The sequence below is a fragment of the Mobula birostris genome, chromosome 25, assembly GCF_030028105.1.
Source record: "Mobula birostris isolate sMobBir1 chromosome 25, sMobBir1.hap1, whole genome shotgun sequence".
Classification (NCBI taxonomy): domain Eukaryota; kingdom Metazoa; phylum Chordata; class Chondrichthyes; order Myliobatiformes; family Myliobatidae; genus Mobula; species Mobula birostris.
The window spans coordinates 44,445,984-44,463,664 of NC_092394.1; the positions used below are offsets into that span (position 1 = coordinate 44,445,984).

At 40.0% G+C, this 17,681-nt stretch overlaps 1 protein-coding gene across 11 annotated transcripts in view; it reads left to right on the forward strand.

The window, feature by feature from the left end:
- LOC140187676 (general transcription factor II-I repeat domain-containing protein 2-like) overlaps nt 1–17,681 on the forward strand; it is a 62,230-nt gene that overhangs the window by 1,208 nt on the left and 43,341 nt on the right. For 4 of the 11 annotated variants that reach the window (XM_072243204.1, XM_072243203.1, XM_072243211.1 and 1 more), the window contains 5 exons: nt 4,483–4,574; nt 5,886–6,776; nt 8,236–8,339; nt 12,200–12,338; nt 12,577–12,628. In XM_072243204.1, the coding sequence (XP_072099305.1) occupies nt 6,206–6,776; nt 8,236–8,339; nt 12,200–12,338; nt 12,577–12,628 (866 nt within the window). In that variant the 5' untranslated portion in view covers nt 4,483–4,574; nt 5,886–6,205. Of the gene's footprint in view, nt 1–1,652; nt 1,748–4,482; nt 4,575–5,885; nt 6,777–8,235; nt 8,340–10,597; nt 11,149–12,199; nt 12,339–12,576; nt 12,629–17,681 lie in introns of those variants that run through there. The other 7 variants (XM_072243209.1, XM_072243210.1, XM_072243206.1 and 4 more) reach the window with 6 other exon arrangements.

Below are 17,681 nucleotides of genomic sequence, written 5' to 3' on the forward strand. Positions count from 1 at the left end.
ATCCAAATTTAACAGTAATTAGTCTATTGGTAATATTGAGCCCATACATTGTAGATTAATATTTTTAAGAATCAATGGTGACAATATATAAATGTGCATTAATTGGTTATGAAGACGGTTGTTAAGTAATATATTTGCAAAAAATGACACGAGACTGTAGATGTCATATGGAGCTGAAAACAAATTGCTGGACAAACTCAGCTGATTGAACCTTCATCTGTGGAAGCAAAGGGATAGCTGACGTTTAGGGTAGAATTTTCTTACCTCTTTAATAAAAGTGATACTATTTAGACTATGAAACATGTTAGATCTTTAGATATTGTTTTGGAAAGTGTAAAATACTTTAATTGTACTGCAATCTGCAGACATAACAATGTTCCTTGGCATCACCACTTTCTAATGTTTGATACTTCTGTACTCGAGATCCTTGCATGGGCAGGACAGCACATTGGTAGTACTTTTCGACAGTGATTACAAATTCATATTCTAGTCATAGTCATACTTTATTAAGACTATGACTAGAATATGAATTTGTAATCACTGTCAAAAAGTACTACCAATGTGCTATTCTACTTGTTGTCTTCACCAGTATCATGCTCTCCAGTCTTGTGTATACACAATCAGAAGAAACACAACCAGGTGGTCAGATTAATCAAAGGCAGGTGAGGGATGCAGTAGTAGGTATTCATGATGGTGGTATAGAATTGGTCGAATGCATTGCATCCTCCTGTATTGCAGGTGATGTGTTGGAAGTTAGGTAGTTTCTTCAAACTAGCCTGATTAAAGTCTTCTGCCACAAGGTAATAGATATATGCTACTTTGTTCTTATTGATTACCGTAATGTAGACTGCAGTCTGTAAACCTTTTATTGTTAGGTGGTAATGTTGTACTGTGGAGGCGGGGTGGTAGAGAAGCATTTGTTTAGCAAATGTCGAGTGCATTGCTTCATTGCATATTTTGGATGAAGGCCAGTAGGGTGATCGTTTATGAATATGGCATACTACTGAGGTTTAGCCATCATTGATGGAACAAATATACAATTCAGTTCAGCGGTCATTATCTATCACTGCAGAGTTGTTGCAGATAGTGGTCCCTCACTTGGCTGGTGATATAACCGGATGGGTGCCTGGGTTTGGGCTAATGTTGTTGACTGCTTGTCCCTCTGGAAAACCAGCATTTGCTGTGACAAGACTACTCCAGGAATTTTGTAAGGAGAAGAATCCTGAATGCTCACACATAAATGAGCACAGACATAGGTGCAATAGGTGCAGTCTGGCTGACTCGTACCCACGCAAGTATGCATACAGTGTGAAGGCATACCAGCCTGCATTTCTGGCAGCGATGTAAGTGCATTCTATTAAAAAATCCATAACACAAGTAATCTGATGGTAATTCAATTCAAAAAGTTCAGCAGGGGGATAGTCTTACAATGTTGACAAAAGTAATAAATCTAAGGATTGAAAAGGTCTTAGAGTTGTTATGCATTGCTGAGTATTACCATAGGGAGAAGATGGAATAAATCACCCAGAGATACTTAAAGAGCAGCACAATTAAATATGATCACCATAGAGACAATGGGAAAAGTTATAATGGGTGGGTGGGATTGGAGGGAAATTGTTAAGTAATTTGTATGTACTGTATTTTCACTACAGAATACCCAAATGTGATAGACAAGGAAACAAATTGAGGAGCTAATGACGGAGGGACTCAGTAATTAATGTTCTGGCGAAACTGAACGATTGAAATAGTACGTATCCCTTGGACTCGATAACTGCCATCTCTGAAGCCAGAATTATAGGCAGAAATAGTAAAAATCTAAGTTCTGTAGAGCAGTTGTGATTGATTTAAAAAGTGGAAAATGTCACACTCTTAGAGGAGAAATTGGGTGGTAGTGGGGGGATTAGGAAATGTAGATCAGTTGACCTAATACCTTGACAGCAAAATACTCTGGTCCAGCATTAAGGGTGGCATCAGGGTCCTTCATATTATATGAAATTAGCTTTTTTTTTAAAGGGAGGTCATAATTGACAAACTTTGTGTACTTCCAAGTACAAGTTTAAAGCGCAGTTTCCCAGCCTGGGGTCGACGGAACCCTTGGTTAATGGTAGGGAGCCATAGCATAAAAATGGTTGGGAACCCCCAGTTTAAAGGTTGGATAATGGGAAACTAATAAATGGAATATTACTCAATTTTTTTCAAAATGCATTTTGATGGAGTACAATGCAAACATTTCTTGCAAAAACTAAAACCTCATATAAAATAATATATTACATTTATAGAAGACTACGACAGAATAAGAATAAATGTGTCATTTTTCAGGTAGACAGATTATTAACAGGGTAACAGTGATCAGTATTGAGTCCATATTAATTTAGATTAATAACTTTGATACAATACATTCTGCCTTTTCATCAAAGTTTGACTGGTAAATCTGCACAGAAGAGCAAGTTATGTTGAAAATGAGAGGGGGAGGGGTTGTAAAATTGGCCCAGTAGTATAGATAGATTTAAGCAATTGGAAGGGCGCATGAGGTAGCAAATGAAATTTACTTAGGAAATATGAAGTAATGAACTTTGGCAGGAAAGATCTTCAAATCACAAGAATGTGCTGAATGTTAATGTAGAAGAAATCCTATTGTTTGTTAAGGGAAGGTAAAATATTGAAGGTAGAGGAAGCAATTAAAGTAACTGATAAGTTGACCTTTATCACAAAGGGTTTGGAATACAGAAGTTAGCAGTAGTGAAACAGCTTTGGTGTAGCTTATGTAGTTTTGAATAAAAGAAACTTTAAATTACTTGATTGACTAATTGTAAGAAAGTGTGTCCAGTGAGAGGGAAGTTAAATAAGATTAGCTTGCACTTGGTGTAGTTTGGACAAATAAGACAGTCTTAAGATATACAAGGCTATGATACTGCTTTGGTACATTCTCAAGCTGCTAATCCTAGAGCTGAGGACTTAGTTTAAGAATGCGTTATATAGGATTGAGAATAGAAATTACCTTGTGCAGAGACCTGAAATCTTCAGAACTCTACTACAAGGACTTTGCTTATTCGCTAGTTGGGTAAGTTCAAAGCTGAGATGGAATACTAGATGTCAAAGACATCATAAAATACAGGGACTGGGTGGAAAGCTGGACTTGAGGCACAGGTTCAGACATTATTATGTGAAATGATGGAGTGAGTTCAGAGAACATTGGGCTTGTTCGTATTGTTAGTCATGTTCTTCTATGGACTCGTTGTATAATGAGTTTGATGATTTCAGAACTGTAATCTGTCCTGACTGCTATTGATGTATCCTTTACTTTATTGTTGCCAAACAATTGAAACTAGAGCGTACAATCATCACAGTGATTTTTGATTCTGCGCTTTATGCTCCCTGGAGTATAAATCGATAGTAAATATTAAAATTTTAAATTATAAATCATAAATACAAAATAGAAAAGGGAAAGTAGGGTAGTGCAAAAAAAAACCAAAAGGCAGGTCCGGCTATTTGGAGGGTAGGGCCCAGATCCGGATCAAGATCCGTTCAGCCGTCTTATCACAGTTGGAAAGAAGCTGTTCCCAAATCTGGCCATACGAGTCTTCAAGCTCCTGAGCCTTCTCCCGGAGGGAAGAGGGACAAAAAGTATATAGGCTGGGTGGGTCATGTCCTTGATTATCCTGGCAGCACTGCTTCGACAGCGTGTGGTGTAAAGTGAGTCCAAGGACGGAAGATTGGTTTGTGTGATTTGTTGGGCTGTGTTCACGATCTCTGCAGCTTCTTCCGGTCTTGGACAAGACAACTTCTGTACCAGGTTGTGATGCACCCTACAAGAATGCTTTCTACGGTGCATCTATAAAAATTAGAGAGGGTTTTAGGAGACAGGCCAAATTTCTTTAGCCTTCTCAGGAAGTAAAGGTGCTGGTGGGCCTTCTTGGCAGTGCACTGTGCTTGGTTGGACCAAGTCAGGTCATTTGTGATATTGACCCTGAGGAACTTGAAGCTTTTGACCTGTTCCACTTGCGCACCACTGATGTAAATGGGGCCATGTGGTCCGCTACTCCTTCTGAAGTCAACAACCAATTCCTTCGTCTTGCTGACGTTGAGGGATAGGTTATTGTTTTTGCACCATGCCACCAGGTTCTTAATTTCCTCTCTGTACTCAAACTCATCATTTCCCAAGATACAGCCGATAATTGTGTCATCAGCAAACTTATATATTGAGTTTGATGGAAACTTGGCTACACAATCATGGGTGTACAGTGAGTACAGTAGGTGGCTGAGTACACAGCCTTGTGGGGCACCGGTGCTCAGAATGATTGTAGAGGAGAGCTTGTCTCCTACTTTTACAGGATCTGTGAGGAAGTTGAAGATCCAGCTGCAGATCTGAGTGCTAAGGCTCAGGTTCCAGAGCTTAGGAATCAGTTTATTTGGAATGATGGTATTAAAGGCAGAGCTGTAGTCAATGAAAAGGAGCCTTACATGTGTGTCTTTATTCTCCAGGTGTTCTAAGGAGGAATGTAGGGCCAGAAAGATGGCATCTGCCGTTGACCTGTTGCTCCGGTAGGCGAATTGCAAAGCGTCGAGGTTGACCGGTAGGCTTTCGTTGATGTGTGCCATAACCAATCTCTCAAAGCACTTCATAGCAATTGATGTCAGAGCCACAGGTTGGGCCTCTAGTGGGGCCTTGATGAAGTGACTATTTTAATCAATGTATCTCTCCTTTAATTTTCCTTTTTTCTTGGTTTCTCTAGTTCCAAAGCTTTTGCTATCTTTATTATAGCTGTGAAACTTAAATATGCCAATAGGATTGAATGGAGCATAATTTAATTTTTCCAATATTTTCAATAATTAGTGTTCCTATTGCCAGGCTAAATGAGCTATGATTAGTATTCAAATTTGATATTCTCACCTGGCAGTGGTTTACATTAAAGGCTCCTCTCTGCAATGCTTTTCATTGGAATTGCTGGGTGTCTGGCTGACTGGGTCTACGTGTACAGAGAGTGGATCTTTCAACCTAGTACTTTGGTACATCTTGGTGATTCTGCTTAGTGTGGATCTTCTTTCTCCAGAAATCATAGTCTGTGACAGTTGCTACTAGCTTCCTCATACTGTAGCTGCAGATTTTCTGTGCAGTCTAATGGGACAAATTTCACAGACCTTAGACAGAGAAATCCACCAGCTGAATCTGCAGCTGTGAGAATTGAAACTGGGTCACTGAAACTGTAAAGCGTTGTGGTAACCATTATGCTACCATACTGCTCCAGGTTTTCAAGTAGTTAAAATTTATTTAACTACCTTCTTCGGTGTTTGATTTTAGCATGATATTTTAATTATTTTTTTCAATAACTCCTGGGTGCTTTTGAATATTTGTGAATGAGAGAAATCAACATTGAGTGTCACGGACAGGTTTCTGGGAGCTGTAGTTCACTTGAAAGCTACTGAGTGTGGTTAACAAGTTACATGAGCGATCCTATATTTGAATATATCAGTGAACTGGAAGCCAGTGACTTCATGGCTAGTTGCACACACAACCATGCTGCAAGAAATATTTGTTTAATAATCTCTGGGTAGTGGAAAATCATCTCTGAGGTATTAATTTATTTGTATTATTTATGTGCAAAGCAAATATGCCTCACTAGCCTGGAATCTGGAAAGAAATACATTTTGAGAGCAACCTTCCTGAATAAATTGCCTTTGCAAAAATAAAAGATGACATTAAGAATGCATAACTAATTGATTGTACAAATATAGACCTAGCACAAATGTTAACAACATTGACGATAGATTACCCAGTTGCATGTCCTTTCTTCTGTATAGATTTATCAGTAGGCTGCAGGTTGGCAAAAGCAAGCAAAATACTTAAAGGTCATTGTGATGCAGTAACTCTCTTTCTCTCTCCACAGATGCAGTTTGTCTTGCTGAGCACTTTCAGTACAGTTGGCCTTCCCTGTTCACGGGTTCTGCATCCGCGGATTCAGCCAACCACGGATCAAAAATATTCGGGAAAAAATTCCAGGAAGTTCCAAACAGTAAAACTTGAACTTGCCGAGCACTACATTGAACCAACGCGAATGAAGTGATGTGTAGGCATACCGTGCTGTAGCCTCCGGCCATTTCACAGATTCTCAGTCTCTCTCCAGCACTTGTTGTTTGAGCATTGTTCGCCTCGCGTCTCGTTCGTTCGCTACTTGTGTTGTGTGCACCCTTTGTTTCTGTGAAAAAAATGGCTCCTAAAAAGCAATTAAGTGGTCAAAGCAATTCCTCAAAGGCTAAGAGGGAGCGTAAAGTGCTATCTCTTGCCGAGAAAATAAAAATCTTAGATCTTTTGAAAAGTGGCATGTCGCTCTCTGAAGTGGGCCGTAAGGTTGGTAAGAACGAATCAAGCATTCGCACAATAAAGCAGAAAGAAGCTGAAATTCGTGGAAGTGTTAGTGTTACCCCTACAACGGCAAAAATGGTCTCTCTGGTTCGTGATAAAGTGCTTGCAAAGACTGAGAAAGCATTAAGTGTGTGGCTAGAGGACATGTCACAGAAGCATATCCCTGTTGATGGCAAAACTATTCGTGAAAAAGCACTTAGCCTGTATGAGCACTACTGTGAGGGGGTTGAGGAGAGCGAGAGGAAGGAGTTTAAGGCTAGTAAGGGATGGCTGGCTAGCTATGTAAGGCGCTACAGCCTCAAGAACTTAAAGGTCACAGGAAAATCGGTATCAGCTGATGCCGAGGCAGCATCAGCGTTCCCAGAAGATCTCAAGAAACTCAAAAAGAAAGGCTACGTTCCAGAGCAAGTATTAGGTATTATAAGTAATCTAGAGATGATTTAAAATATACGGGAGGATGTGCGTAGGTTATATGCAAATATTACGCCATTTTATATAAGGGACTTGAGCATCTGCGGGGGGTCCTGGAACCAATCCCCCGCGGTTACCGAGGGATGACTGTACAGTGGATTCTGGTTAATTGGGACACATTGGGACCAGTACGTTTTGGCCCAGTTAAGCAGCTACCCAATTAGATGAGGTTACATTGAAATAGTTAAAAAGGTATTGAAAAGATAAACTGAGTAACAAATTATGTATTTAAATGAAATACAGAACAAATTAGAACACTACTAATACTACAACAGTACCATAAAGCTGTATTAGTTCCTAATACTTATCACTGGAGGAATTAATCTGTGCCATTTTCTTTTGAGTGTAAATTAACAAAGTCAGTGTAGGTAAAACTTTGTGTAGGTAATGGACTGCCTTTATGCAATGCTGTTGATGATTGCATCCTCCAAATCGTTATTTTCATTGTAATATTCCAGATGATTGGCGATATCTTCAAATTCTTCATAGTTCCTAACTTGTTGAAGAAGTGAAATGTTTCATTTTCGTTCCCGGCCATTACTGTCATCTCCAAAACTGAATGCATGAAACAGCAGTGAGCAGTATGGTTCAGAATTGTCTTACTGCTTATTTCTCACCACCTATCAGTGACAAAAATCACAGCTTTATGAACCCAAACACACAAAAGTAACACTGTTTAAACATTGTTTGCTCTTAAGCATGGTGCATTGTCCAATGACCATGCAGTACATGCGACTGACACTAGTTGGAAAATGTTTGGCAATGGTATCTGTGGTAAACCATGTATATATGTTGTAACTCGGTTACCTGTCTGGACACACCCCTCCGCTAACTGCCCCTGTGGCTCCTCCCACAGAGTCCTGTATAAAGGTGTTCGCCTTGCCCCTCCCCCTCAGTCCGGGGGCAGACACTCACTGTGGAGGTCGTATTGTACAGCGAATAAAAGCCTTTCAGTATTTTACCAAACCTCAGTCTTTTGGAGTAATTGAAGGTGCTTCAGTATCCTGCCCCAATTAAGTGGCATAGTTTCCCAAATAAATGAAGGCTAACTGAAGGCAATCCTGGCTATTTTTTTTCAATTAGAATTTGTTCTTTAACAATTGCCCCAAATAATTGGCTGCCCCAATTAACTGATACCCCAATTAACTGGAATCCATTGTATTTCATTTTAAATTTTATGTTGAAGTTAATACAATATTGACATTTTTCATGGTTTAATATAATTAACTGGTTAGGAACAGATTTTGAAAATTAGTAAAGAAAGCAACCAAAGAGATTAAGTAATTGATAATTGAAAAATTGGAATTACTTTGCAATTTTTTGTGGTTTTCACATTTGGTGCAGAGACTTTCTATGTCTTCTTATAACCTTTCTCTTTGCTCTCGGCTCTCTCTTGCCTTCAGGAAATATGGCACAAGTTGCAACTACACCAGTTATAAATGAAGAACCCTCTGGTGCCAAAAATCTTCTGGCAGTAAGGTTCCTTATATCAGCACTGGAGTCAATGGTAAATAGTTAATTTACTAAGTTACCACTTGAGCTAATTTTAAGTGTATGGAAGCTGGTGGCTCCGTGGAGTTGGGAGTCTTGGGGATAGGTAATAAAACTCACTTGCATCGTTGTTGCTTTTTAAAAAAACAAGCATATTTGGAGACTGGACAAAATGGAGGTTCCTAGGGCTCCTGGAATAAGAACACAAGAAATAGGAACAGGAGAAGGCCATCTGGCCTATCAGGTCTACTCTGTCTTTTAATAAGATCATGGCTGATCTGGCCATGGACTTGGCCCCACCTACCTGTCTTTTCTCCATACCCTTAATTCCCCTGCTGTACAAAAATCAATGTGTGTCTTAAATATATTTGATGATGTAGCCTCTGCTGCTTCCCTGCACAGAGAATTCCACAGATTCAGTCCTCTCTGGGAAAAGCAGATTCTCCTCATCTCCATCCTAAATCTGTTCCCCAAATTTTGAGGCTATGTCCCCTAGTTTTAGTCTCACCTACCAGTGGGAACAGCTTTGCTAGCTCTATCTATCCTTTTCACAATTTTATGTTTCTATAAAATTCCCTCTCATTCTTCCAAATTCCAGCAAGTATAGTTCCAGGCAACTCATTCTCTTCTAATAGAAACATAGAAAACCTACAGCAGAGTACAGGCCCTTTGGTCCACAATGCTGTGCCGAAGATGTACTTACTTTAGAAATTACCTAGGATTACCCATAGCCCTCTATTTTTCTAAGCTCCATGTACCTATCCAAGAGTCTTTTAAAAGACCCTATTGTATCCAACAAGCTAATTCCCTCAAAAGTCAACCTGATGAACCTCCTCTGCACCACCTCCAAAGCCAGTACATTCTTCCTCAAGTCAGGAGACTAGAACTGCATGCAGTACTCCTGGTGCAACCTCATCAGTATCCTGTACAATGGCAGCATAACCTTCCTACTGTTATATCCCTCAAGTAATGAAGGCCAACCTTCCATTAGCATTCTTGGTAACTTGTTGCACCTGCAAACCAGCTTTCTGCAATTCACACACAAGCACTTCTGAGCCCTTGTGCACAACATGCTGCAGTCTCACTATTTAACTAATAATCTGATTTTGCACTTTTCTTTTCAAAGTGGATGACCTCACATATACCAATGTGTTTTCCATCTACCAGACACTTGCCCACTCACTTAACCTATCTATATCTCTCTGCAGATCCTCTGCACAGTTTACTTTTACACTCAGTTTAGTCTTATCAACAAACTTGGCTGCACTACACTTGGTCCCCTCTTCCAAATCATTAGTGTATATAGTGAACAGTTGCAAACCTAGCACTGAGCACTCTGCTCACCACTGACTATTAACCAGAAAAATACCCATTTATCACAACTCTCTGCCTTCTATTAGTTAGCTAACCCGCTCTTCATGCTAATATGTTACCCCCAACACAGTGCATACTTATCCAGTCTGTTATGCAGCACCTTATCAAATGCTTTCTTAAAATCCAAGTATACAGCATCAACCTGCTTCCCCTTTATCCACTGTGCTCATTATATTGTCAAAGAATTCCAGATAGAACTTGCCCTTTGTGAATCCCTACTGTGTCTGCCTGATGGAGCCACGTCTATCCAGATGTCTCACTACTTCTTCCTTAATGATCACTTCAAGCATTTTTCTCACTGCAGACATTAAGCTAACTGGCCTATTATTACCTGCCTTTTGTCTACATCCTACGCTGGAGATAATATACTGGGAAATGCTGCCACGTGCCATAGTGGAAGTTTATTAGGTTGTGCTGTAGTGGGATCTTATTAAGTTGAGGGTTAACTGAATATTTTGTATTTGAAACATCTTGCTAATATGAAGGTAATTGCTGCTATAGATGCTGCCTGGCTTGCTGCGTTCACCAGCAATTTTTACGTGTGTTGCTAGATTAAGTATCACATTTTGACTTGTTTAAAACTAAGATTACAGATGGAATATTAAGTACTGTTTTGGGGTTCACAAAACTGAAGGACTGTTGAGGTACAGATTCCTGTTTAGATCACCATTTATTATATTTTTATTTCATACGTATTTGTAGAATTTGTAGTAAAATTAGTAATAGAAATTGCTAATTAGGCATCTATAGAGATTAATTAAACATTGACATGTTTCCGGTTAGATTACAGTGTGCTTTGAGATGCTTGCAATTATGAAAACTAAATTGAACAGGTGGAAACATTCTACTGTCTGAAGATTCTCGCATGAAAGACTAGGCAGTTTGAAGATCTGGGTAAAGTAGACAGCTAGTTTAAATTGTTTGTTTGCACATTCTGTGTTTCAATAACACTCCTTAAGAAAGCCAATTTCTAGAAAGAAGGATGAACAGCAGCAGTGGCCTATTTGTACAATGCGGTTTGTAGTGACCTTGCTTTAATTTTAAAACAATGATGTTTCCTTCTAGATTTCCCTGTCTGAGAAAATAGTTTCTCTGTATTTGGTAAATTTCAAAATTGGTTAATAGATTAATTTAATCTCAGAGTCACCAGGTGGCTTAAAGTGCTTATGCTGTCTTTCAAGGCCATTATATATTTTCTTATTTATTGCCCAGATCTAAACATTGCTGTGAATGGATTCTGACCCTAGTTTTGAACTTCTCAAATTTAATTTGTATTCCAGATACTTTGTGAAACTACCACCTGTGCATCAGTTTTTGGTTATCTGTGCACATCCGAAACAACTTCCCTCTACTACCTATTGTCTCACCTTTGAAAGAAAATATTCTGAATTGTGTGACTTATATTAAATATGGACAATATCCTGTTTTCCCCAGTTGTTCAAGAATTGGAGGTGAACTTGCATCGCACAAGTTTACTGTGCCTTGTACTTTTTATTATTGGAAATGGTTACAAAGATCGTACTGAATTTTGTGAAGTAAAAACAAAATATGGTCTGAATTAAAATTAAAAAGAGAAAATATTGGGTAACATCTCTGGAGAAATATAGTTAGATGGTTTGTTGGAACTGGAATGGGACCCATTCAGCTGTCCCCAGGCAATGAACAGGTTCCATTTTCACGGATTTCCATAAGTTGGACAATGTGTATATTAAAAAAAATGCACTCTAGTAGCCATGCCTCTGCTTTATTGCAACGAATGGCATCAAAGGCATATAAGACTGATAAGGAAGAGAGATCATAAAAGTGAAGAGACAGTGGAAACTAATATTATTAAATTCCGAAGTATGATGTACATATATACAATATAGGGATATATGTTCTGTACGTACATCGGACTGGAATTTCATATTATGGAAGCTCATCTGTATGTAAGGTTGTCAATAAGCCCTGTGTTCTTAACCTAGAGATATACTGTAAGGTTGTTTGCTTAATAGAGCAAAGAAAAAGTAGAAGGAACAAGGGAGAAGATTGGTAAAAGGATTTAAAACAGGAGATTGAGTGATATATAGGATAAGGCTTAAGGCAGAGGAGATAGTGATGTGGTAAGAAGATAGCTACAGTATCTGAACATACCCCAACCCCTTTGAAAGTTGAGTTTACTGTAGTACTGTAGCTCCTGCGGGAAATGTTTATGCATAATGAGAGGTTCTTCAGGAGCCTAACCCCTTTGTTAACTGGGGAGACCTATACATATGTTTAGACCTTGGATTTGGTTGGGTTTTTGGATATGGCACTTTACTGCTGTTCTACCTATGGCATCCTCTAATAATTTCAGTGATATTAATTTAAACTTGATACCCAGTATCATAAGGTATGAAGCTACAAGTTTTTCCTCAATATGATATCTGAGCACCAAATATATGTTTAACAAAAGTCATTTTCTTTAATGTGCATTTCTGTATATTTTCTGTTTAAAGTTGGTTCAGCTTGTTTCCTCTTCAGTGCCAGGAAATTGCAAAGTCAAAAGCTGAAGTGGCATGTATTGCTGTATATGAGAAAGATATATTTGTGGTGGGAACGGAACGAGGAAGATCTTTCATTGGAAACCGAAAGGATTTTCAAACTGACTTTGTGAAATACTGTAAGTTGAAAGCACAAAATCAAGTGATGATATTAAGTTGCTGGAAAACCTTTCTTTGGACTTATAGATTGTTTAATAACAACGTTAGGGGCCGCAGTTTTCTCTGGCAATTATTCCAGTTTGAATAATCCTGTTTGTACCGTATTTTGTGCATGTCTTTCACATGAATGTTGAACTAGGGATTGTTGTCTAAGCAAGCCAATCACTTGAAGATTAACATTCCTATTTTTCCATATAGTGGAAACAAAACAGCCAACTAGGAAGGAGAACACACAGATGCCTCCTGGAGGGTAAGTTGGTTTTTCTGTCCTTGCAGTACTTAAAACTTTGATGATATATCTGTAAATTCAGTATAATCTGCATAAATCCATAGTCTGTATTTAATTGCCTCATTTGGAGGTGCAAAAGATAGTATTTCTATTTTCACTTGAAGGTGGATTTGTTATTTCTTTTGGAATTATTTTATATGTGTGGGTATTTCCTTCTGAAGGTACTCTTCCATTTCTCCAGGAAGTTACAAAAAATAGAATTTTCTTTATATTGCTTTAGTAGAGCCCTCTTGTTATGTGATCTTGATCTGTTATTCTAAACTCCCTGACTGTATTTGCCCATCTTGTCCATCTGGTTTTCCCGCTGGTTGTCATACGCTCTTGTGTCTGCTGCCTATATGAAGCTTCGACCTTGGGTCTCACCAACCTGGAAGGTCATCGATTGTCATTCCTGGTGGGGCCCACTGACCACGGGAATCACTCTCTTCATCCTCAGTGCCTACAACCTCGCCCTTGAGGATCGCCTGCCTTCAGTTGTGGAGCACTCCAACCTTGACTCTCACCACCTGCTTCTGACCCTAACTTCTAACTCACCCTCATCTCTACATCCCCAAAACCATCCCTACAAACCTATAAAGCAACTGAGTCCTAGCCCCAACCTTGACAGGCATCGCAGCTCCATACCATCTTGACCAGATCCATTTATGATTTATCTGCTGGAATTTCCCATTCTCACGCCTATTTCTTTTTTCTGTCCATTCAGGTTACTTTGCTTGCTATTATACTTACTACAACACAGGATGCCATACAGCGAATCAGGTCATGCTGGCTTCCAATGGGAGAATCCCATTCTATTCTTCTCTTCTACCACACTCTCATTACCCTGCACTTTATACTGACTTGATGTTCTGCAACTTCCCTTCAATTCTTTTGCTAATTACTTACACAAGAAGTAATTTACAGTAGGCAGTGTGTATACAGGAGAAAACTGGAACACTGTCGTAGGAAGAATGTGCAAACGGACAGACTGCACTGCAGGGTAGGATTCAATTTGCATTGCTGAAGGCCATCGTGCCACCCTTTTCATTCTTTATTCTCCTTTACTTTTAGTCTGTCTCCCAGTCTTTTGAATTCACATTACCAAAAGGCCAGTGCAGTATTTGCCTACCTGAATTGCTGAACCTAAAGTGCATCCATGTTCAAGGATATCCAGATTCCATATCAAAATGAATGGCCTCGCGTTTTCACATTACCCTCAGATCTGCACCCTTTTCACATAATCTCATTCCTCAGAGTCCATGAAATTGACTAGTTACGGATACATTTACATCATCAAAAATATAGGTTTCAAATCATTGAAACATCCACTATGTGAAAGTGCCAATTTTACTTGTACTGATTTCTACCCTTAAACCAATCTAATATCAATGAAAAATATTTTAAACTTTTCATGAGCCCTTACTTTATGTAACAATCATTTTTTGGCCTTTTGTGAATATTGCAGAATCTAGTTAATTTTAGGAAATTAGTAGCAGTATATCACAATTTCTGCAGAAACCTCTTTTTTTAGAACCCTTGGTTATAGGATGTCCAAATTCATGAGATTTGTCTGCTTTTAAACATAATATTTTTCTTAGTAAGAAGGTTTATCTGAATGAGTTTGTTATCACTGACATATGCCATGAAATTTATTGTTTTGAGGTTCCTGCTCCAAAGTAGCTCCTTTATTGATATTAGTTACATTAACTGTTTTTAGAGCTTTACCCTTCCACTGCTTTTGCCACATTGTGGCTTCGGCCATGAAAACGGGAAGATGATTACTTTTTGGTCATATTTGTTGTCCTTATTTATAACCTCTTATCTCAGTCTCTCTGGAACATCAGTTAAATCCTACAGCGTCAGGTAATGTCCTTTCTCTGCCTGTGTTGGACTGTGATAGGGGAATTAAGGGTTATGGGGAAAAGGCAGGTAGTTGGAGATGAATCCATGGCCAGATCAACCATGATCTTATTGAATGGTGGAGCAGGCTTGACAGGCCAGATGGCCTACTCCTGCTCTTAGTTCTTATGTTCTTAACTTTGTTCCTCTCTTTTTACTGAGAAGCTATTATCTGTTTGTATTTTTTTTACCAGTTTACTCTTGATCACTTCTGTACAGAATCCTGTGAGATTACTAATTCATCCTTGAAACACCAAAGTGTAAAATAATTATTCCCTGCTCACTTCAGAGATGCATTGTTTGCAAGCACATTATGTTGAAGTTGTATAAGATATTGGTGAGGCCTAATTTGGGGTATTGTGTGCAGTTTTGGTCACCTACCTACTGGAAAGGTTTAAATAAAGTTGAAAGAATCAGGAAAAGGTCACGAAGATGTTGCCGGGTCTGGAGGACTTGTGTTATAACGAAAGATTGAATAGGTTAGGACTTTATTCCTTGGAATGTAGAAGACTGAGAAGAGGTATATAAAATTATGAGGGGTATGGATAGGGTAAATTCAAGTAGACATTTTCCACTGAGGCTGGGTGGGACTACAACCAGAGATCATGTGTTAAGGGTGAAGGGTGAAAAGTTTAAAGGGAACATGAGGGGAAACTTATTCACTCAGAAGGTCATGAGAGTTTGGAATGTGCTCCCAGCACTAGTGGTACATGTGAACTCAATTTCATCATTTAAGCAGGCCAGGCAGCATGTCTAGGAAGAGGTGCAGTCGACCTTTCAGGCCGAGGCCCTTCGTCAGGACTAACTGAACTGACTCTTCCTTCAGTTAGTCCTGACGAAGGGTCTCGGCCTGAAACGTCGACTGCACCTCTTCCTAGAGATGCTGCCTGGCCTGCTGTATTCCACCAGCAACTTTTATGTGTGTTGCTTGAATTTCCAGCATCTGCAGAATTCCTGTTGTTTTCATCATTTAAGACAAGTTTGGATAGGCAAATGGATTGTAGAGGTATGGAAGGCGATGGACCTGGTGCAGGTCGATGGGAGTAGGTTCGTCAAGAGATGGGCCGAAGGGCCTGTATCTGTTCTGTACTTTCTATGACTATTTTCTGATGTCCAGCAACTTTGTGCTTCAAGATTCTAATTTATTCAGAATAAAATAAGTTCTTTCTATCTCCTGAACCTCTTCCTTTGCTCAAAAAGATTAACAAGGAACATGCTAGTACTACTGATTAAGCAATTGTCATTTGTTGATGTTATCTTCTATTCCTGAGCTAATTTCTCTGCAGCCATTCACTAGTAATGACAGTGAAAAGTATCTCTACGGGAGTTCCCTGTGTTTGAATCATAACAGCCCGGGCTCTCCACTGTTGAGAATTGCTTGCATGCTTTGTTTTGAATTAGAAAATCTCCAAAACCAGCTCAGACTAGTCAATCATAAATAAGAAAACCTGTAGATGCTGGAAATCCAAACAACACACACAAAATGTTGAAGGAACTCAGCATGCCAGGCAGCATCAATGGAAAAGAGTAGAGTCGACGTTTTGGGCCGAGACATCTTCATCAGAGCTGGAGAAAAAAGATGAGCCAGAGTAAGAAGGTGGGGGAAGGGAACGCAAAATACGAGGTAGGTGACAGGTGAAACCGGGAGAGGGGGAGGGGTGAAGTAAAGAGCTAGGAAGCCAATTGGTGAACGAGAAGGGCTGGAGAAGGGAGAATCTGATAGCAGAGGACAGAAGGCCATGGAAGAGGGAGGAGCACCAAAGGGAGGTGATGGGCAGGTGAGGAGATAAGGTGAGAGAAGGAAATGGAAATGGTAAAGTGTGGGGGGGGGGGGCGGCGGCATTACCGGAATTTCAAGAAATCAATGTTTATGCCATCAGGTTGGAGGCTACCCAGATGGAATATAAGGTGTTGCTCCCTCAACCTGAGTGTGGCCTCATCACGACAGTAGAGGTGGCCATGGACTGTCATATTGGAATGGGAAGTGGAATTAAAATGGGTGGCCACTGGGATATCCTCCTTTTTCTGGCAGGCGGAGCGTAGGTACTCAGAGAAACGGTCTCACTAACTATATCGAGTCTCACTGATGTACAGGAGGCCACACCAGGAGCACCAGATACAGCAGATGACCCCAACAGGCTCACAGGTGAAGTGTTGTCTTACCTGGAAGTTTAGGGCCCTGAATGGTAGTGAGGGAAGAGGTGTAGGGGCAAGTGTAGCACTTGTTGCGCTTGCAAGGATAAGTGGCAGGAGGGAGATCAGTGGGGAGGGACGAATGGACAAGGAAGTCTCACAGGGAGTTATCCCTGTGGAAAGCAAGATGGCGGGGGGTGGAAGGAAAGATATGCTTGGTGGTGGGATCCCCCTGGAGGTCACGGAAGTTATGGAGAATTATGTGTTAGAAGTGGAGGCTGGTGGGATGGTAGGCGAGGACAAGAGGAACCCTATCGCTGGAGGGGGTGGTGGAAGAATGGGGTGAGAGCAGATGTGCGTGAAATGGAAGAGATGCTGTTGAGGGCAGCATTGATGGTGGAGGAAGGGAAGTCCCTTTCTTGAAGGAGAACATCTCCTTAGTTCTGGAAGGACTAGTCGATGACTGTTGAGCGAATTTTATTTATTTTTTATTCAGAGATACACAGCTCTTCCCGCCATTTGAGCTGCACTGCCCAGCAACCCCTGACAACTCTGATTTAACCCTAATCTAATCACAGGACAACTTACAATGACCAGTTAACCTACCCAGTACGTTTTTAAACTGTGGGAGGGAAAACCCACGTAGTCCATGGGAAGGATGTACAGAGACTCCTTACAGAGGACGCCAGGATTGAACTCCGAACTCCAACGTCCTCAGCTGTAATAGTGTCACGCTGACAGCTAGGCTACCATGAAACTGCCACTTCAAGTGGTGTGACTTTTTCAGACTTGCTGTGATGAATATACTTTCTGCATTAGCTTGCATTAGTTATGTACCAGTTTTAGGTGCATCTATCATAGATCTAAAATTGTCACTTCCTGGCACAACAGAGATAGCTTGTCTCTTGAATGGAGGTATATTATGGCTGACACAGGTGCTGGATGATGGAAAAACTGAGTTTACACCTCAAATTATTATGCAACAACATGTGGGGCAAGGACA